At 41.4% G+C, this 22,981-nt stretch overlaps 1 protein-coding gene across 4 annotated transcripts in view; it reads left to right on the top strand.

Moving 5' to 3' along the window:
- Positions 1-3,425: 3,425 nt before the first annotated feature.
- The window catches only part of ppp2r3b (protein phosphatase 2, regulatory subunit B'', beta), a 43,019-nt gene continuing 23,463 nt past the window's right edge, over positions 3,426-22,981 (top strand). For 3 of the 4 annotated variants that reach the window (XR_002198014.3, XM_010901383.5, XM_010901384.5), the window contains exons 1-2: positions 3,426-3,709; positions 6,704-7,100. Coding sequence is in view for 3 of the 4 variants with exons in the window: in XM_010901383.5 (XP_010899685.1) it covers positions 6,732-7,100 (369 nt within the window). In the remaining variant the exon portion in view is untranslated. The remainder of the gene's footprint in view (positions 3,710-6,703; positions 7,101-22,981) is intronic. The other variant, XM_010901382.5, reaches the window with a different exon arrangement.

The following is a 22,981-nucleotide window of genomic DNA, read 5'->3' on the forward strand; positions in this document are numbered from 1 at the left end:
CAGCTGACGGGTACCGGCAGGCCAAGTGGACTGCAGCCCGGGTGGTTGTGGAGGCAAAAACTCGGGCCTGGGAGGAGTTCGGTGAGGCCATGGAGAAGGACTATCGGCTGGCCTCGAAGAGATTCTGGCAAACCATCCGGCGCCCTCAGGAGAGGCTGTTTACAGTAGAGGTGGGCAGCTGTTGACCTCAACTGGGGATGTCATCGGGCGGTGGAAGGAGTACTTCGAGGATCTCCTCAATCCCGCCGTCACATCTTCCATTGAGGAAGCAGAGGATGAGGGCTTAGAGGTGGACTCGTCCATCACCCGGGCTGAAGTCACAGAGGTAGTCCAGAAACTCCATGGTGGCAAGGCACCGGGGGTGGATGAGATCCGCCCTGAGTACCTCAAGTCTCTGGATGTTGTGGGGTTGTCTTGGTTGACACACCTGTGCAACATTGCGTGGCGGTCGGGGACAGTGCCTCTGGGATGGCAGACCGGGGTGGTAGTCCCTATTTTTAAGAAGGGGGACCGGAGGGTGTGTTCCAACTATAGGGGGATCACACTTCTCAGCCTCCCCGGGAAAGTCTATGCCAGGGTACTGGAGAGGAGAATACGGCCGATAGTAGAACCTCGGATTCAGGAGGAACAGTGTGGTTTTCGTCCGGGTCGTGGAACACTGGGCCAGCTCTATACCCTCTACGGGGTGCTGGAGGGTTCATGGGAGTTTGCCCAACCAATCCACATGTGTTTTGTGGATTTGGAGAAGGCATTCGACTGCGTCCCTCGCGGCATCCTGTGGAGATTGCTTCAGGAATATGGGGTCCTGGGTCCTTTGCTAAGGGCTGTCAGGTCCCTGTACGACCGAAGCAGGAGCTTGGTCCGCATTGCCGGCAGTAAGTCAGACTTGTTCCCAGTCCATGTTGGAATTTCTAGGCGCAGCCAGGGGCCAGAGGGTGTCAGATTTGGGGACCACACGATTTCGACTCTGCTCTTTGCCGATGATGTTGTCGTGTTGGCCCCTTCAAACCAGGAACTTCAGCATGCACTGGGACGGTTTGCAGCCGAGTGTGAAGCGATGGGGATGAGAATCAGTACCTCCAAATCCAAGGCCATGGTCCTCAGTCGGAAAAGGGTGGCTTGCCCACTTCAGGTTGGTGGAGAGTGCCTGCCTCAAGTGGAGGAGTTTAAGTATCTAGGGGTCTTGTTCATGAGTGAGGGAAGGAAGGATGGAACGGGAGATTGACAGACGGATCGGTGCAGCTTCTGCAGTAATGCGGTCGATGTATTGGTCTGTCGTGGTGAAGACTCAATTTACCGGTCAATCTACGTTCCTACTCTCACCTATGGTCATGAGCTGTGGGTCATGACCGAAAGAACAAGATCCCGGATACAGGCCGAAAATGAGCTTTCTCCGCAGGGTGGCTGGGCAATCCCTTAGGAGGAGCTCAGAGTAGAGCCGCTGCTCCTCCACATCGAGAGGGGTCAGCTGAGGTGGCTTGGGCATCTGTCTCGGATGCCTCCGGAACGCCTTCCTGGGAAGGTGTTCCGGGCCCGTCCCACCGGGAGGAGACCCCGGGGAAGACCTAGGACACGCTGGAGGGACTATGTCTCCCGGCTGGCCTGGAAACGCCTCTGTGTCCCCCCGGAAGAGCTGGAGGGAGTGTCTGGGGAGAGGGAAGCCTGGGCATCTATGCTTAGACTGCTGCCTCCGCGACCCGGCCCCGGATAAGCGGAAGAAAATGATGATTACAAATGCAAATTTTCAAACAGTAAACCTGTCTTCTCAGTCTTCTTAAAACAAATAGAAAAGTATCTAAATGTGATCTCAGTATCGACTAATAAGAAAGCTATAAGGACTGTAAGAATTTGTACTGCTTTTGATCTTTATGTGATGTAATCTGGCCCTACCTCTTTTTCTTTTTTTCTTTTTTTTTTTACGTATTTTACATAAGTATTTTTTTGTCCTATTTGTTGTTGTCTCCATTATCATGGTTTTGGTTCATATTATGTGATGTATACTTGCTCCTTTGTTATGTTCCTGTTCTCAGCATCAATAAAAAAAGAATGGGCTCCCTGCACAACCGCTTCCGCATTCTCCTTAATACTGCTCCTGCATTTCCGGTTGTGCCGCTCCGCTATTAAAATAATGGCGATCTTTTATTCAAGGTGTTTCCAAGCCTAAAATGAACTTGTGTATTTTCAGATGACATTGTAAATACTGTTTCATTTTATATGACATTTTTGTCATTGTTAAAAATGGTATGCTATATTTGTCATATATGTATTGTTTGCAAGCATAATAATAATAATAAAAAAAAATGCCTAAAATCAACGATTTTAATCGTATTTGCAATATGATTTGCAAGGCTCCAGCTAGCAAGTTTGAGAAAGGATTGAAGGTGCCTGCATGGGCCGCGGTGGCAGTGAAGGTCTCATAGACTTTCAATTGGAGTAGGGCAGTGGGCAGTAAACCGCAAACAGTTTTGCTAGCGGCGCGGTGCTCGATCCAGTAAGCGGTGCCGCTTTCTGTGCACGCTTGCTTGCGGGTGGAGACGCTCAAAGTTCAAATTTCATGAATTTTTGAGCGCCTGCAGCTCACGTAGACCAATGAACAGTGTTCATATTGTCAACCAAATTCTCATTCATTGACAAAACCGATAGGCTATAAGAGAGGAAAAAGAGGATACATATATTATACATAATTATACAATTTTGCACACTGCATACCTACATGGGACATGAACAAAAAAATGCAGCGTGAAGGAACGTTGGTGCAGTTGTGTTGCTTATCAGGTGGGTGTTAGCCTAAATATTATGGACGCAAAAGGAGGAGAGTGGGTTTATTATACCGCAGTTTATACTAGTTTTACTGGCTAGTTTCGCACGTGCACAACTAGTGAAATAGTTAATTGAATGTCAATCGTCATGTGTAATTTTGTTTTTATATTATAACAATATAGCCTAATAATTATAAAAATAATACTATTGCACAGATGAGAATTGCAAATAATCTGCTTACCTAAACAATAACATTACCCATTTGAAATGAACACAGATTTTTATTCAATTTACAAAAACATACAACATTTGTAGACGAACTTCTAGACGACATAAAATCTAACTACGCCAAAGCATTGTTGTTACTATGGTAATCAACGCAAACCCCACATAGGTGTAACACGATTTTTCTCATGTGCAGGCACCTTTAAGATATATGCATCGACATACATAAACAATGGTACTCATTTTCATGAAATGACAAATGACAGTGAAGCTGGTTTGGGGACAGCACAGAAGTCATGATCCAGACAAATGCTGAATCTCTAATCGCATACTATACATACTCATGTTTATTTAGCTAGCAAAACTTGCGCCGGAACAGGCGAGCAGTATTATTTTAAAAGGAATGTACGTCACCACCCTGAGTGCAAGTAGCCCATTCTCCTTCCCGATTAGTGGTCTCTGCAAAGCGCTGTTCGCGCTTGTGTTTCTGGGACCATATCGTTACTACTGTTAATCTAAAATTGTCTTTACGTATTACGTTTATGTTGTTAAAATGAAATGATGTTCACGAGAATTGAACGGGTCTAAATATGTTTTTAGTTATTAGTCCCGCGTTGTTTGCTTTTTCCTGTTACCTAGGGAACGAGATCTGGAATTCAAAGTGAACCCCGGTGAAATGAACGCTTCCCTGCCATTTGTGACCTGAATACCTATCTACATTCAGGTAAATGTGCAAGAACGAATCACGTATATGTACATACAAGCGACTTGGTAGCTAGATACATACTTTTCATCTGAACGCCTTTAATCGGAGTTATTTATATTTGCATTCATTGCAATTGCTTCAGTTAAGCTAGTTAGCTAACGATAGATAACTATGCTAGGGCACTGCTTGTTGTTTTGGTCCGGACACAAGACAATTGGCAAGCAACGTTTGCTAGCTAGCTAACGATAATGTCGTTAGTTAATTGTTTTTAAATAACTAGCCAATTTAAGTAACTGGCTATTCATATTGTTCGTTTTCGGTAACAGGACATGGGTTCACATAGAAACATTATTAGCTAACTGCATGATTTATTATAATGATTTGTTGGGGCTAACGACGTAACCATCGCGCTAAGGTAGCTAGCTACAGTGCCAGGCAATAATACACTGTCTCACTGTATTATTGTAGTAGTTAGTTAACTAACAAACCAGTTGGCTAACTTTCTAGCTACCATTTGCTAGCTACTAACTAGTTTTGTAGTTAAGTTTATTATTGTATTTTAATATTAGCCATAGTTAACTAGCTAAATTGATGTTCGTTGGCAATCATAACTCATTGCTAACTAACTGTACTTTACGATCGGTATGTAACCGTACAGTTACCAGGAACCGCTTTAATGATGTGTTTATGTTTTTGTATGCACAAAAAATGTGCCAGACAAGACTCCTTTACACATAAATACATTCAAAACATTATGGACAATATCGTAAGCAAGAGATCAGTAAGGTTCACCTCGTGGGTAATGGATAAGGTGTTTAGCAGGTGCAGATCAGACAACCATTTTTAAGGAGTAATGGTAAAAGCATACCGTCATTGTGCCTTCAACCTGTTTTGTTTTGGTGCTCCATTGGAAATGTGAGATGATTAGCTACATACTTTAGTGGAGCAGCTTGCTTTTTGGGTAGGCAAGATGGCCTGGTGGTTAGGGAATTTGACTGCCTGAAAAGTCCATGGTTCTAATCTTACTGCCATCTTACTGCCAAGGTAGAGAGAGCTATATCGTTAGGTCCCAGAGCAAGACTGTTACCCGTAATTGCTCCTCCTCCCATGCTAAATTCCTTCTAGGTTATTGATGTAAATAACAATTGTTTCATAATGACCCTTAAATAGGTGCTAAAAAGATATTTCCCCTTTCTGTATCAAGAAGGTACAAAACAAGGTATTAAGGAAAAATACAGGAATGTTGTGCAGGTACAACCATATATATATATATATATATATATATATATATATATATATATATATATATATATATATATATATATATATATACACACACACTGTCAAATATAATATTGTAATATGTTACATTGAGCTTATGTACTGGGGAAGGTAACACATGGTATTTTAGCTTACATTAAAATGCTTGCTATGGTACTGTGTTGGCCAGCAATTCCATCTGTGGTGAAGTTAAACATGCAGTCTGTGATTTTTGTCCACTTGTAAAAGTAGTGCTTTTCAGCCATATAGGGTCCCAGAAAAGTGTGTAATATGTCAGGTATGTGCCAATTTCTGCAAATGTCATCATAAAAACTCTCAAACTCTGAATTTCATGGCTTCCTAGGGTATGATATGGATTCTACTAAATACAAGACATCAGTATCTACAAGATATTGCAAATCCAGCCTAAAATATGAGTTTTTTTTCTGCAAAAGACCCAGACTGCATCTTTAAGAAGAATTATTTATGCTATTAATTCTGCTACTTACACTCACCTAAAGGATTATTAGGAACACCATACTAATACTGTGTTTGACCTCTTTTCACCTTCAGAACTGCCTTAATTCCACATGGCATTGATTCAACAAGGTGCTGAAAGCATTCTTTAGAAATGTTGGCCCATATCGATAGGATAGCATTTTGCAGTTGATGGAGATTTGTGGGATGCACGTCCAGGGCACGAAGCTCCCGTTCTCTTTTGGGTTGAGATCTGGTGACTGTGGGGACCATTTCAGTACAGTGAACTCATTGTCATGTTCAAGAAACCAATTTGAAATGATTCGAGCTTTGTGACATGGTGCATTATCCTGCTGGAAGTAGCCATCAGAGGATAGGTACATGGTGGTCATAAAGGGATGGACATGGTCAGAAACAATGCTGAGGTAGGCCGTGGCATTTAAACGATGCCCAATTGGCACTAAGGGGCCTAAAGTGTGCCAAGAAAACATCCCCCACACCATTACACCACCACCAGCAGCCTGCACAGTGGTAACAAGGCATGATGGGTCCATGTTCTCATTCTGTTTACGCCAAATTCTGACTCTACCATCTGAATGTCTCAACCGAAATCGAGACTCATCAGACCAGGCACCATTCTTCCAGTCTTCAACTGTCCAATTTTGGTGAGCTTGTGCAAATTGTAGTGGAGATGAGTGGTACCCGGTGGGGTCTTCTGCTGTTGTAGCCCATCCGGCTCAAGGTTGTGTGTGTTGTGGCTTCAAAAATTATTTGCTGCATACCTTGGTTGTAACGAGTGTTTATTTCAGTCAAAGTTGTTCTATCAGCTTGAATCAGTCGGCCCATTCTCTTCCGACCTCTAGCATCAACAAGGCATTTTCGCCCTCAGATCTGCCGCATACTGGATATTTTTCCCTTTTCACACCATTCCTTGTAAACCCTAGAAATGGTTGTGCGTGAAAATCCCAGTAACTGAGCAGATTGCGAAATACTCAGACCGGCCCGTCTGGCACCAACAACCATGCCACGCTCAAAATTGCTTAAATCACCTTTCTTTCCCATTCTGACATTCAGTTTGGAGTTCAGGAGATTGTCTTGACCAGGACCACACCCCTAAATGCATTGAAGCAACTGCCATGTGATTAGTTGATTAGATAATTGCATTAATGAGAAATTGACCAGGTGTTCCTAATAATCCTTTAGGTGAGTGTATATCGATAAATATAACTTGTATCTAGGTAAAGCTGACCAGCCTTCAATGTTCCCGTTCCACAGGGGCGGTTGTCGTCAAAGTAGCTAGTAGATGAGGGTATACAACATGCCATCACCACAAGTCCTGCAACCGGTGCTTAAAATGAAAGTGGACGAGCTCTTCCTTAATTGGTTGAGTGAGCCAAAGACCCAGACGATACTGAAGGACTACCTGGGCCTCATCAAGAGTGGCCAGAGCCTTGACCCGGGGCTCAGCAACACCAAGGACGTAAGGTCGATGACCTTCAACGAGAACAACAATGTGGCGTCCAAGAGGAGTCTGTCTGACAGGCCGTCCGCTCCTCTCGGAACGCCCTCCAGCCCACCCTCTGTACACACACTGCCCTCTGGGAGCAGTACCAACGCCAGAGTGGTAGGACCCAATGGGAGAGCGCTACGGAGGTCTGTGAGCATCAAAAAGGTAAGGCAACTGCTCGTTAAGACTATTATATTTTATAGAATTATATGGTTTTGTTATAGTAAGATTGGTAACAAAATGGTAGTGGTTTAACTGCAAAACCCACAATGCTTTCTTTCTTTCTGTGGGCTGGCTGGTTTTACTAAACACAGCTCCTGTAACTACACAAAGGCCTCACACCCCCAAACGAGTTTCTTGCCAGGTACTGTTTCACTCTAAACCACTGTCTTCTGTCTATCCCCACTTTCCTTTCAATTATAGAATACAAATGCAAAAGGGGCCATCACAAACTGCACCCTCGACCCTGTTAGTGTTTACCCCCCTGCAGTTAAATACCATGAGCCTTTACGAATGTAGGCCCATGCCATCTACTCACTTAATTCTATCTAGGGCTGGATTTCAGCAAAGTAATAGTTGATCATACTGCCTGCATTAACACAAGCTTTCAGGGTGTGTCTGAATGTTTTAGACATTAAAACCATTTTCACTGGCACTGTAGTCAGCCAAGGTGGAAAAGAACTAGGTTTTGATGAATTCATTAGGTGTGTTGATGCTTGACCCCTTGCTGGCCAGATCGTGTTACATGGCTGAATTTGTGATTGAAGTTGTGCTGTTATCAACTCTTTTTCCGGGTGAGGGTTTTTGTTCTGTCAGTTTAAGGTTGTTCATGCATTAATAATTACAGTTAGGTGCAGAAATATTTGGACACTGCCACAATTTTCATAATTTTGGCTCTGTAGCCACCACAATGGATTTGAAATGTAATTGAAGATCACACTTTCAGATTTAATTCAAGGGATCGAACAAAATATTGTATGAAACGTTTAGGAATTGCCACCATTTTCATACAGGGTCACCTTATTTCAGGGGCTCAAATGTAATTGGACAAATTAATACAATCAATTTGTCCAATTACAAATTGATTGCCGTCCAATTATTGAATTTGGCTGAATCTGAGCAAACAGTATATCCCTATGCACTTCAGAATTCATCCGGCTTGTTCTGCCACATCATAAATAAACGCTAGTGACCCAGAGCCATTGGAAGCCATGCATGGCCATGCCATCACACTGCCTCCACCGTGCTTTACAGATGATGTGGTATGTTTCGGATCGTGAGTCATTCCAAGCCTTCTCCATACTTTTTTCTTCCTGTTATTCTGGTACAGGTTGATCCTACTTTAATCTGTCCAAAGAATGCTGTTCCAGAGCTGGGATGGCTTTTTTAGATGTTTCTTTGGCCTTTCTATTCTTGAGGCTTATGAATGGTTTGCACCTTGTGGTGAACCCTCTGTATTCGCTCTTGTGAAGTCTTCTCTTTATGGTTGACTTGGATAATGATATGCCTTCCTCCTGGACGGTGTTCTTCACTTGGCTGGATGTTATGGAGGGGTTTTTCTTTACCATGGAATGGTCCTATGATCATCCACCACTGTTGTCTTCTGTGGACGTCCAGGCCTTTTTGTGTTGCGGAGCTCACCAGTGCATAATTTTTTTCTCAGAATCTAGTAAACTGTTGATTTGTCCACTCCTAGTGTTCCTGCTATCTCTCTGATGGATTTTTTTTGCAGTCTAAGGAAGGCCTGTTTCACTTGCAGTTACCGCTCCTTTGTCCGCATGTTTTGGGTTCACAGCAACAGCTTCCAAATGCGAATGCCACACCTGGAATCAGCTCCAGACCTTTTACCTGCTTAGTTGATGAAGAAATAAAGAAGGAATAGCCCACACCTGAAAAAGATGGGGCTACATATTCAAAAGCTGAACCCTTCCTCCAATTTGGATGTGAATACCCTGAAATTAAAGCAAACAGTCTACACTTTAAGCCCATATTCATTATTCAATTAACTTGAATATATTTAGCTAAACTGCCAAAATAACAGAACTTGTGTGTCCAGTTATTTCCAGACCTAACTGTAGGTTGTAATTTAACCTTTCACTGTTGACAGTTAGTTATTTGCTTCATCATACAAATATTATCCATTGCCACCTTCGCCCGTTGATTGACTTGGCCACATGAAGATTTGTTAAGGGGAACAAAAAGATATATTTTGCCTCGCGGATTCAGAACCTTGGACAGCGATCAGAAATCCCATAATTTGACATTTTAATCAACTTGTTTCTACACAGACTTTCCATCAACTGACATGGCTCCTTTACTGCACTGAATATCCAGGATGGAAATCTGTATTTTAACTGGATAGTCTATGCTTCCACTTTCAGACCCCTACCATAACCCCCATGACCTCACACGCTTTGCTTGTTTGATAGATCTCAATTGTGTAATCCACATCACAGCACCCACCAGTTTGTCCAACTTGTTTCAAAAGACTAGCTGTCAGGAATAATTGCTCTTAGCGTCATGTCATAAAAAAATTGGCATTAAAACTGACATTTCCAAATCAATGCTTCTTGGGCTCCACAGTCTTGCCACAAGAGGTTGCCGAGTGCTCTCAAACAGCCTTACCCGATGAGACCATACTTTTTAATTCTCTGTACCTATTTCAGTTGCATTCTTCTCTCTCGTAGCCTCTGTCACAATGTCCTGTGTGGAGTCTCCCTGTCTACAGTAATGTTCAGTGACAGTATGTTCTTGCTCATCCATTAATTGGTCTGGCATGGGTCATAGGAGCAGCTGAAACCAAGCTATCCCAGACATGCTAATATCTCCCCATAGGCTCTGCAGGCGGTCTGGGTTGGGTTGGTACAGGCCTAACCACAACTCGCCAATCCCTGGTCTGTCTGTAATTTTATTGTGTACATCTAGAGTTAAACCAAAGCTAGCTATTCCACAATGAGTAACATTAAGACTTAATTTTATTGATTTGTATACAGCACTGGATAAAAACTGCTTAACTACAGAAATGTTGATGAAAAACACTTGAAAGACAGTCACAAATATAAATTATACTACTAAACATTTCATATTGTGCTTCACCAGGTATGTTCACTTAGAACACATTTTGATTCATGGCAAGGACCTTGTTAGCTATTATCGTTGCCCAGGGACAAAACATCAGAATGTTCATCCTGCCAGCTCAACGATTCGATCTGGCATCCTTTCGGTTACTGGTCATACTGTCTAATCGCTACGCTACATGCCACCCGCTGATTTTTTCTAACATGCATTTTTTGTGTCACACTCTTCATGGAATTGCTCACTGTAATGTTCAGCTCACTGTCAACACAGTGGGTGGATGTATGTTTGATTGAATTGAAGCACTGTGCTTTGGCAACACCTACAGTTAGGTCCGGAAATAATTGGACACTGGCATGTCTAGTTTTGTTATTTTGTCTGTTTGCCAGACAAAATAACAAAACTTGGCTTTATTTGAGGGTATTCACATCCAAATTGAATCAAGGGTTTCGGAATTACCGTTCTTTAATATACAGTATATCACAAAAGTGAGTACCCCCCACATTTTTGTAACCTCTTTTCATGTGACAAAAAATTACACTTTGCTACAATGTAAAGTAGTGAGTGTACAGCTTGTATTACAGTGTACATTTGCTGTCCCCTCAAAATAACGCAACACACGTCCATTAATGTCTCAACTGCTGTTATACAAGCTGTACATTCACTACTTTACATTGTAGCAAAGTGTCATTTCTTCAGTGTTGTCACATGAAAAAATATAATCAAATATATACAAAAATATGAGGGGTGTACTCACTTTTGTGCGATACTATATAGCCCCTTCTTTTTCAAGGGACTAAATGTATTTGGACAATTGACTCCAGCTCTTGCATGGACGGGTGTGGGCTATTCCTGTTATTTCTTCATCAATTAAGCAGGTAAAATGTCTGGAGTTGATTCCATGTGTAGCATTCACATTTGGAAGCTGTTGTTGTGAACCCACAACATGAGGTCAAAGAAGCTCTCAATACAAGTTAACAGGTCATCTTTAGGCTGCAAAAACAAAATCCCTCGGAGAGATAGCTGGAACATGAGTGGCCAAATCAACACTTTGGTACGTTCTGAGAATTGGTGGTATGCTCTGCACCACAAAAAGACCTGGTCGTCCATGGAAGACAACAGTGGTAGATGATCTTAGGATACTTATCATGGTATAGAAAAGCCTCAAGAATAGACAGCGGAGAACGCATGCCACACTTTTTCCTATCCTACCTCTGGCATGGTTTTAATTAAACAAAATTGTCCTATTTTCTTCCTCTCTGATTTAATCTTCTCCAAATTCATGGTTATGCCCTTGCCTTGTCTCAAGTACTCCACAGCAAGTTTGAAGTTTGAGTCTTCTATTGCTAATTACTCTGGTAGCCTGGTAAGTAATTTCCAGAGCACAGGTTAGATGTTCCCCTGACCTTTCAACCTCAATGTCTTCCTTAAAATTTGTTGATGCTTCTTCTGTCCTTATGTTGGCTTCTTCCACAGGCAATCAAATGCCTAAATTAAGACTAGACCTGACTTTACAGTGCCTGTCAAAGTATTCACTCACCTTGGACCTTTCCACATTTTATTGTTACAAAATTAAATCAGAATGGATTTAATTAGGTGTTTTACTTGATTTCAGTTTAAATACACTTGTTTCTGGGCGGTCTGACAGTTCGTTCGGTTAGTACATACTCTCCATCATAAACTACATCATACAAGCAAATCCTCACCAATCTGTGATAGAATTGAAGTACATTTCCAAGACATTGAATATCCCTGGAGGAAAGTAATGTCCATTATTAAGAAATGCAGAGAATATGGCACAATTGATAAGTTGTCTAGAACTATCATCCTTAAAAAAAGAAGAGTATTTGTGTATGATAGACTCTAGTCAGGGAATCTACCTATGCCAATTGTAAAGGAGTTAGTTTTCCACGGCTGTCGGCTGAGGTGCGAGACACTGCATACTTCAACAATAGCCTGTATGCTTCACAATAGTGGCCTTCATGGACAACTATTTAAAATTTTTGAAAAACACTCACATAAATTGTGAATACAGTTACATGTGGAAGTAGCTGAGGCTGAGTGGAAGATTATTTTAGCTTTTTGCCTCAACACTCCGCATTGTGTTTTGGCCCAAGCCTAACACTGCATATCATCCTTAAAACATCCTTATTGTGAATCATGGTGGTGGTGGCAGCACAGTGTTTTTGTTTATGGTCCACTGTGTCAAGGCCAGGAAATCTTGTGAACGTACAGACCAAAGTGGATGTAGCATAGTACATACTGGAGTGGTTTATAACAACAATAAAGTAAACATGGCTCATTTAAACACCGGGTCTCAGTCCAGTTGAGAATATGTGGAAGGAGTAAAAAAAATGCTAATTGCCAAAGATCCCATCCAACTAGATGTAGAATGGGCAAACATTGCTCTGCCCAGATATTCAAAGCTGGTAGAAGCTTATCAAAATAGACACTTGGTTGTAATTTCTGCCATAGATGCATCTATTAAATATTGACTAAAAGGCATGAATACTTATGCAATAAGCGATTTTCTGATTTAGAAAAACTAGCAGATCTTATTTTCACTGACATTACAGGCTTCTTTCATTTGATTAATTGGAATGGGAACTCCTGATTAAAGGTATTTAAACAATTGTCAACATTTTGGAAAATTCCAAGAGTGGTGATTACTTTTAAGAGCCACTGTATGAGAAGAACCTATCAATACATTTGTATTTGAAATACGGTGTTCGTCTATTAAAGGGTTGGTATTTCTAAAGAGTAAAACTAATATGTATACATTTCCCCTCAATGAAAATCTGATTAATTAAAAGCAGAGAATCTTTCCCTTGAGTCGGAAAGAGGATATAGAAAGATAGATCAGCAGATTACACCTCTTGACCAATGTAGGCCACTCTGTCTTGAATTCTGGACCGTGAAAACCAATTTTCTGTCTTTCTGATTTACTCCTGTTTTATCCAAAACCTATCCACTGGTTGAGATAAAACAGGATCTTCTTTGTTGCAGTGTTGCTCAGCTGGTAGAGCATGGGATTTGCAATGGGGATTGAGTCCCACAGGGGTCTAGTAAAAAAAAATGTATGAAAATGTGTCCATTAATCAAATCGGGGGAAGAGTCACTGGCTTGTTGTTGTCTCTCTGTTGCGGACTTGTGCAATTGGGCTGTACTCTGCTAGCAATACTTGCCCCTCATTCATGGTGGTTGCTGTTGGTGGGTGTCCTTTTGGTTGATGCCTGGCAATATGGGTGGATTGATTTCCTACCTGTTGGGCCCAGTCCGGGGCCTCCCTCGGGTAGGGCCGCAGTGTCGCCGGACCCCACCCATCTCAGTTCCAAGGTCTTACGCTGCTATACTATTGTGCTGGGGGATTGGGTCAGTTCTCCTTCCCCACTAAGTTCTCCTTCTCCACTACAAATCGTTGTTGATATGAGGAATGCACTTTCTGACTTTTCCCAGTCTCCTCCAGTTTTAAACTTTAGGAGTACATGAGGTCCTGGTCCACACCTGCGGAGTACCTGGTTTGGGGTGCCCGTTGCTGTCCCTGTCCTTTTCCATCTGGTCATACTTTTGGCCTAGTCTAAAATTAAATAGACTCTGGATTTAGCCCAGAGAAATGTATTAATTATTCCAATTGGTCTCTTAATATCTCACCCGGCACAGCCAGAAGAGGACTGGTCACCCCTCTGAGCCGTGGTCCTCTCCAGGTTTCTTCCTAAAATTCGGCCTTTGGGAGTTTTTCCTAGCCACTGAAATTCAACACTACAGTTATTTGCTCCTTGAGGTTTAAGGCCAGGTGTCTCTGTAAAGCACTTTGTGACAACTGCTGTTGTAAAAAGGGCTTTATAAATACATTTGATTGATTGATTGACATGCAATCTTTGGCTGTGAAAATATTGCCTCTCTAATTAACCCAATGAAAGGAATTATTAGGGTCAAGTGTTTGAAAAAGTTGGTAAATTTGCCTGATTTGGGCCAGCTCAGCCCAATATATATCTGATTTACTGTGGTCAGTGATATTAGATTGAGGTTTTCAGCACGCAGTTTCAGAAAATGTCATACCTCAATCAAACTGCAATTCCTGAATGCCCCCGGGAAAACAGTTGTAGTTATTTTAAGGCTCTGTTACTTTACCAAACAGTGAAAGCCATAATGACAAAATAGAGGAAGTTTGGGATAGTAGCTAATCTTCCCAGGAGTGGTTGTCCTGCCATCATTGAAGTAATCATGAAGTCTGCAATGGATCCTAGAAATTTATAGGACAAGGTCAGGCCATCAATCTGTAATCTGAAGTTGAAGTGCTGCTTGGTCATGAAGCAAGACAATGATCCAAAACACACGTCTTCCTCAGAATGGTTGAAGAACAAGCTCTTTTACGATTCAGTGGCATCATTGACATGGCAGCATTGTTTGTTGCATACATTTTAAAGATGAATGGTTTGCGTTCATCTAACATTAGGTGTTGGTTGAAGATATAAAAACATTCAGTAGCAAAAATATGCAAAGAGTCAGACAGAGGGCCGGGACTTTTTCACATAGTGCTGTGAAAAAGTATCTGTATTAGTGCCTAGTTACTTGAATGTGGTATTCAACGAGGAATTGTTTAGAGGGAGAGGGAGGGAGATTTGTACTGTACATCTTTTGTCACATGCTGTCTTTTTTCCCTATATGCCTACGTGATTTCCACGTCTATTATAATTTCTCTCAACTCTTTGTTGATCCTCAGTGCCATTCCCTCCAATGAGCAACTGCACAGTCCTTTTTTATTTTGTGGCTTGACGTCAGAGGCATGTGCCCAACAGCCTGCATTATGTCACTTCATATTAAAGGAATAGCTATTGGGCACAGAAAAAAATTCTATTTTAAGAAAGCCACGGGAATTCCAGAATACAAATGCATTCTTGAAAGGATTAGTAAAAAATTTAATTAACGTCATACTGATGCTGCTCAAAACAGCTGGTCCAACTCTGATATAAGACACCGATATTTGGATAGCCTTGGTTTCCCTAGTCCTTGCATTAACTCCTCATTACTGAGCATGGGTGTTCAGGCCAGGGTAGTGGCTGTAGAAAAACTTCATCCAGATTCTGTTGAACGTCAGAGTAAGTGGCAGTTGGTAATTTTTCGGATCTGCGGGAATTCATATATTTTTAAGCAATCTTTGAGAAGGCAGTATACACTGCTCCAAAAAAATTAAGGGAGCACTTAAATTACACATCTTGATGTACGAAATATATTGAAGATCAAAATCTTTACTGTGCGTTGTGTAATTCGTTGAGAACAAAATGCCGTAACAACGGTGAATGGAAACCAGAATCACCAACCGATTGAGGGCTGGATTCAAGCACACACCGAAAATCAAAGTAAACATATTAATCACAGGCTGTTCCAACGTGTGAATTTCATCACAGCAACTCATAATGTGACTCAGTAGTGTGTATGGCCCCCATGTGCCTGTATGCACTCCCGACAATATCTGGGCCTGCTCCTGATGAGACGGCAGATGGTGTCCTGGTGGATCTCCCAGACCTGGATCAGGGCATCAGTGTGCTCCTGGACAGTCTGTGGCACTACTTGGTGGAGTCCGATGCACCGATACATAACGTCCCAGAGGTTCTCAATTGGATTCAGGTCTGGGGAACGTGAGGGCCAGTCCTGCCCAGGGAGGAATCCAGGGCCCACTGCACCAGCGTAAGTTCTGACAATGGGTCTGAGGATTTCATCCCAGTACCTAACAGCAGTCAGGGTACCATTGGCTAGCACGTGGAGGTCTTTGCGACACTCCAAGGATATTCCTCCCCAGACCATCACTGACCCACCATCAAACCAGTCATGCTGGATGATGTTGCAGCATAACTTTCACCATGGCGTCTCCAGACTCTTTCATGTCTGTCACGTGTTGAGTGTGAACTCTACACGTGACATCTGTAAAAAGAACGGGGAACCAATGGTTGACCAATTCTGGTGTTCTCTGGCGAATGCCAATCAAGCTGCATGGTGCTGGGCCACATCCACTAGAGGACGTTGGGCCCTCATGCCACCTTCATGGAGTCTGTTCCTGACAGTTTTGTAAGAAACATGCACACCAGTAGTCCACTGGAAGTCATTTTGTAGGGCTCTGGCAGTGCTCCTCCTGTTCCTCCTCGCACAAAAGAGCAGATACCAATCCTGCTAATGGGTTGATGCCCTTCTATGGCCTGTCCAGCTTTTCTCATGTAACGGCCCGTCTCCTGGTATCTCCTGCTTGCTCTTGAGACTACTGGGAGGCTTCGCAAACCTTCTTGCGAAAGCATGTATGGACTGTCTGTGCAACCTGATTGGGCTGCAGGTTCCGCCTCATGGTACCAGTAGTGACAAGGACACTAGCAAAATGTAAAACTAGAGAAGAATCTGTCAGGAAGGATGAGGAGAGAGCAATTGTCTGTGGCACCACCTGCAAAACCATTCCTTGTTTGCTGGTTGTCTTGCTGTTGCCTCTTCAGTGCACCTGTTGTCACTTTCATTGTCACCAAAACAGGTGACACTAATTCACAATCAGTTATGCTTCCTAAATGGACAGATTGATATCCCTGAGGTGTAAATAACTTATACTGTGATGATTGTGTTCCCTTAACATTTTTGAGCAGTGTAAAATACGTGACCTAGGGTCTGAGTGATTTCACACTAGGAAACAGAGTTCCTTTGGAATCATTCGGTCCACTCAATGTTGTTCTTGATTGGGCTTTTATCAAGTATCATATGGCTCACCATCTATTCCTGGGTTCATTGATTATCCTTTGCCAAACAATAGAACAGTTGAAATAGAATTTCCAACTGTACAGAACCATACTGCTATATTTACCAAAGCATGGGATTTGATAAGAAAGTCTGCAAACTTTCTTCAATGTAAATGTGAGTCCTTATACCTCCATTTGACACACAAAGCCTATTCACATTAACAAGAGTTATCATGACTCGTTACATTGCATTAAAATAATATGTAGAAACACTTGTAGTCACTTGCGTTGCACTGAAATGTATTGTGCAAACATTACATTTTAAACATTAAGGCTAAGGCTACAACTAGCCAACATAAGTTTTGCAGACTAGCTTGTCAGTCAAACTTTTCATGAAATGAGCCAATAGCAGTTGCTAACAAGTGCAGCACACTAACAGTTGAATGCTTCACCAACTACTGGTACTGAGTTAGTATCTAGCTAGCTAATATGAGTTGTCAACAAGCAGCTTTTCCCCTGCAGACACTCCGTCCAGCAGCCAATGAGTGTGCACAGCTGATCAAAAGGAAGATTTCTGAAGATTTACTGTCACTTATTTTGGGGCAGTATGTTTATACCTTCATCAAACATTCTATTTTCTTGGGAGTGATAGAGTTGACCCATCTAAGCAATCTAGCTAGTTCGTGTATGACAGTAACATCATTCGTTTTTTGGGTAAGTGTCTATGGGTATCTGTCCTCAGGCTACTGAACCTAAACCTAATGCCTCACCATTCATGTGACAAAAAAATATACATTGGGTGACTTTTTGTTCACATTGCAATGATTGGTGGGGGATATCTGTAGCAGATTTGCATCTGTAGTAGTGTTGTGTGTTACCTCAGAAGTTGAAGGAGCTGCAATTTGCACAAATTATTTTTGATGTGAATGTCTTTAATACTAGTCATGTGCATATGTCCAGTATTCTTAAATTGTTTGGGCTACCTTTGGATAAACTCTATTTGCTTGTTGCAGTCACTCTTCCGTGGTCCTCAAAACAATTTGTGCTTTGACCTTTCTCCGACCCTTTTCATGTGTAGGCTTAACTGATTTAAAGTCACTCAAGCTAGCATTTGGCATCAAGTAGCAACCCAAAAGGAATCACTCTCAACCCATCAATGGCTAGGTTAATGTCCATGGTGTGAAGTTTTGTTTTGTTAAGGAGCACTCTAAAATAAGTTTTCTGTTCTTCTTGGTATTCTTCTTTATATTTAAAAATTGTTGCCATGCTCTTTAGGGCTCACAAACCATGAAATTATTTCAGCTGAAAGTGGCCAAAGGATAACATTTGTGGATACCTGATCTCTCAGCTACATTTAAGTGCTTTATAATAGCTAAGCCTAGCTCACCAGGAGATGCCTACTTAAGTTTAGTTCAAACAGTTTCATTACGGCAGTAGCCAATAGGTTAGTTCAGTTCCAAATGATATTCTAACGAACTTCATTTAGTAGATTTTTATTCTAGGCCAGCCCTTTGCAGGCAACTGCGGTTTTCAGAAGTAAAAAGCTAGTCCGTGCTGCAATTTTGTTTTTTTATATTCAACAAGGTGTCACTAAAACCTAATCACCCAACCACTTTTACTGGATGATTAGAACAGATCAAAAGGGAACCTCACCCTTTTATTTTACATATTAAATGTGTTTCTCTGCAACACCACAATGTGAGAGATTTAGTTTCAGGTGTTGAATGCCTTGTAGACTACCATAACAAAATAAATTAATGGGATTTGGGGAAAAAACTTGAATGCTCAAGTAACGGGTTGACTTAAGTAAATCAGTGACAGGTTTGTCATTGCTGTAGATTGACTCAGTTGGTCTGCTTGTCCACCAAATCGATTTTTCCGCGATCCTCTGTGATTGCAATATCTTTCAAGCTAGTTCACAACCTGTTCCGCTTCCAGGCCCTCTTCCAAGCCTACTATGTGGGCAGTGACATGGACCCTATTTTTGTCCTATCAGACACACCAGATAGGATAGGATGGGACTGGGGGTTGCTGCGTTCCTGTTTTAGGCTTCACTACTCTATTTGTTATTGATTCTCTACTGCGGTTTGGTCAAGAGGTTGTAAGTTTCATGCTGATTGGATTGTTCCAGGAAGCTGATAGAACTGATAGTTCCAGGAAACAAGCTCTTACTTGTTCTGTCCGTTTCTCTCTCTGTCTTTCTATCTGGTGAAAGCCCAGAGGTCCTGAACATGCCTCCAGTGAATTTGAGTTTCTCCTCCTTCCTCATTACAGATCCTACCTCTGTGCCCTCCGTCATACATACAAGCTTCATCCATATACATTTAGGTCTGGAAATATTGACACAATTTATCACTTCTGTAAAAGTATTTTACAGTATAGTGTGAAACTGCTCATTTCAGGGGCTCAAGTGTAATTAGACAAATTAACACAATCATGAATACTTTTTTATTTATTTTTTTACTTTGTTGAGAATCCTTTACAGGCAATGACTGCTTGAAGTCTGGAACCCATGGACATCACCAAACACTGTTTCCTCCTTTGTAAATGCTTTGCCAGGTCTTTACTGCAGCTGACTTCAGTTGTTGTTTGTTCGTGCCTTAAGTTTTGTCTTCAGCCAGTAAAATGCATGCTGGAACGGGTTGCTTTTGCAGTATGTTTCGGATCATTGTCCAAGGATGGCCTGTTTCACTTGCATTGAGAGCTCCTTTGACCGCGTGTTGTGGGTTTACAGCAACAGCTTCCAAATGCGAATGCCACCCCTGGAATCAACTCTAACCTTTTACCTGCTTAATTAATGAAGAAAAAATGAAGGGATAGCCCACACCTGTCAGTGAAACCGCTTTTGAGTGAAATATTCAACAATGACCAAGATGGCGGCGCGTGTTCACAACCTTGACCTTTATTTCCACCGAGCACAGAATATACTCGGTGATGTGCTTCGGGTCCCTGCTATCGTAACAATAGCAATGCCGACTGTTTTGAGTCCAAGCTAGGACCCAGTATCTCTATTCCTGTGTTTATTAGAAATGGAAGCAATCGTGCCCATGCAATTTATAAAGTAAACTTGTCTAATCTGTTAACTGTAACACGTCAACCTACCAGTCCAGGAACCCCTATTATATCTATTAAACTGGCTTTACTTAATATCAGATCTCTCACCAACAAATCATTCTTGGTAAATTACATTATAATCTCCTACAACCTAGATTTTATGTTTCTCGTTGAAACGTGACTAACTGAAGATTGTAGTGCTGCAATTCTTAACGAGACAGCACCTGATAAATTTGGCTCTATGAATATGTGTCACAATGGTAGGAAAGGAGGAGGAGTGGCAGCCCTATTCAAAGATACATTCCAGTGTAAAGAAAATACACTAGGTAATTTGATTTATTTTGAATACCTCTATTTTACATTGAAGGGTACCCCCAAAATGTTGTTTTTAACCATTTACAGACCTTCATGATATTCTGCACATTTTATTGATGATTTTGCTGAACTACTCTGTTATATCAGTTGATTATAACTTGTTTATTAATTTCAGGGGATTTTAACATCCACAGAGATAGTAATACGGACAATAATGCCAAATAACCTTTTGCACTACTTGACAGTTTTGATCTCACTCAACATGTGAAAGAGCACACACAAACCCTTGAGGCCACATTCTGTCTTTTTTTAATCACTTGCCAAAAAACTTTACTGGAATTTTTTTGGAATGTTCCAGTTAGCTCTGTTTCTGTTACGAAAATGTACATTAATGAGAGTACCAATGCTCAGTTTATGGAAGCCACAGGTATCTTTCCAAAAATAAGTGCTGAGTCAGTTGATGTATTCCTTGATAATTTTAATACCAAAATATTGAGTGTCATGCATCATGTTGTAAAGGTAAAGAAAACTATGAGCAAACAGAAAACACCATGGAGAACCACCATGATGGTAAGCGCCCTGAAAAGAGAATGTAGGAAAGCGGAACATAAGTTGAGGAAAACTAAACTTCAAATTCATTGACATTTATAGACATTGCCTTGGTAGCTTCAACAATGAGTTATGGCAGGGCCCAACAGCAACATTTATCGGGAATGATCAACAAGAATATCAACAATACCCGCACTCTATTTGTCATGTTGACAAGTTTACAAACCCAATTAAGCAGATAGCATCAGAACTCATGTCCACTGTGAAATGTAATGAATTTGCATATTTCTTTATTGAAAAAAGTATAAGTATTAGACGGACCCTCAGAACTATACAGTCTAACCAGGACTCTGTACCGTCACTATGACCACCAAGACTTAACTTGGTTATTATGTCGCAATTTAGTACAATTGATAAAAAAATTCATAGAAGAAATAGTTTGGCATCTTAAAGCTTCTACATGTTGTCTCGACACACTGCCATCAGACTTATTTATTTTTTAACTCCATAACAATGGACTTGCAGCAAATAGTTAATAGCTCTCTGAAATCAGGAATTTTCCCAACATCTCTGAAAACAGCTGCCATTAAGCCCCTATTAAAAAAGAGAACATTGGATGCATCTATAATGAAGAACTATAGACCTGTATCAAATATCCCTTTTATATCCAAGATCATTGAGAAGGTTGTCTTCAATCAACTCTGCAATTTTGTGACCTCAAGCGTTCTCTTAGACACATTTCAGTCAGGTTTCCGACCTCACCACAGTACTGAAACAGCCCTGATTAAAGTTTTAAATGATATACGACTGAATACTGATTCAGATAGAACTAGAACTGTTATTTTATTAGATCTCAGTGCAGCATTTGACACTGTAGGTCATAGAACACTTATAGATAGGCTGGAAAATTGGGTTGGACTTTCCGGGACAGTCCTTGATTGGTTCAGATCTTATCTAGATGGCCGGAGTTACTTTGTCACCATTGGTAATCATGAATCTGATAGGGTGGCTATGACATGCGGAGTTCCACAGGGATCAGTTCTCTGTCCGCTTCTGTTCAATCTTCTATCTCTACAACAACATTAACTACCACAGCTATGCCAATGATACTCAAATATATATGGCTCTCGAACCTTATGACAACAGTTCAATAGACTCTCTGTGTCACTGTATAGAGCGCATAAATACCTGGATGAACCAAAGTTGTCTACAATTAAACCAAGATAAAACTGAGATTGTGTTTGGCAACAAAAATAGAAGAACAAGTATTAGTAAAGAGCTGGATTCTCGGGCCCTTAAAACCAGGGATCAAGTGCGTAACCTTGATGTTCGGAGACTCCGACCTCACATTTAAAAGTCATATCAACATATCAAACAACTTTCAGTCATTTCATATAGTGGTTGAAATAATGTTAGTGTATCCGGTTGTCAAGGGAGAGAGTAATTAAATTATTTATTGCAGCATTTGATAGTCCATTGTTCCTAATGTTACAGGCTCCATACTTGGTCTAACAAATTCGAGCTCACTCATTCTCATCTCAAAGAAACTTCTGGTTTCCTTACCTTTATAGACATCCCAAACAGAATTACTGTAAACCCATTGGCTACTTACTGTCGCGCTTTGAATGAACATGAGTTCCTGTCTACAGATAAACAAACAGATGTTCTTTTGTTTATCTAAACATAAACAAGCATACATTTTGACACACTGGAGATTGTGAGGACACCCCGTGAGACGTTATTTGCATTCGCACCGACTGGTGGTGCCTGAAGGAGGAGTCAAATTTGTAAACGATGGTGTGGGAAGCGTGGAGGTATCCAGACTAGACTAATGCTAGCCCCCCATCGGTCTTCTCTACCTAGCCTTTTCCTCGCTAACATACGGTCACTGGCGAATAAAATGGATGAAATACAATTGCAAATAATCTCACAGATATTATGGATTGCAGCGTCATGATTTTCACGGAAGCGTGGCTTGACAAGAATATCTCGACACAGCAATTGAGCTGGATGGCATATATGTCTTCGGAGTGGATTGGATTGTAATTGTAATACTAGAGGTGGTGGACTGTGAATTAATGTAAACAAAACATGGTGTACAAACACTAACTAACTTAACCGGGAGTCACTGCTCAATTCTGGAATTTCCTGATGATTTGATGCAGGCCTTTTATCTTGCCTCATTCAAATCTAACAACTCTTTTTCCCAAATTCCACCAAAATATCTCCTGCCCCACCAAAGGAGACAATGCACTAGACCATGTGTACACAAACGTTCCGGAGGCTTACAAAGCCATTCCCCTCCCCCACCTGGGGAAATCTGACCATCTTTCACTAATT

This window comes from Esox lucius, chromosome 16, assembly GCF_011004845.1.
Source record: "Esox lucius isolate fEsoLuc1 chromosome 16, fEsoLuc1.pri, whole genome shotgun sequence".
Classification (NCBI taxonomy): domain Eukaryota; kingdom Metazoa; phylum Chordata; class Actinopteri; order Esociformes; family Esocidae; genus Esox; species Esox lucius.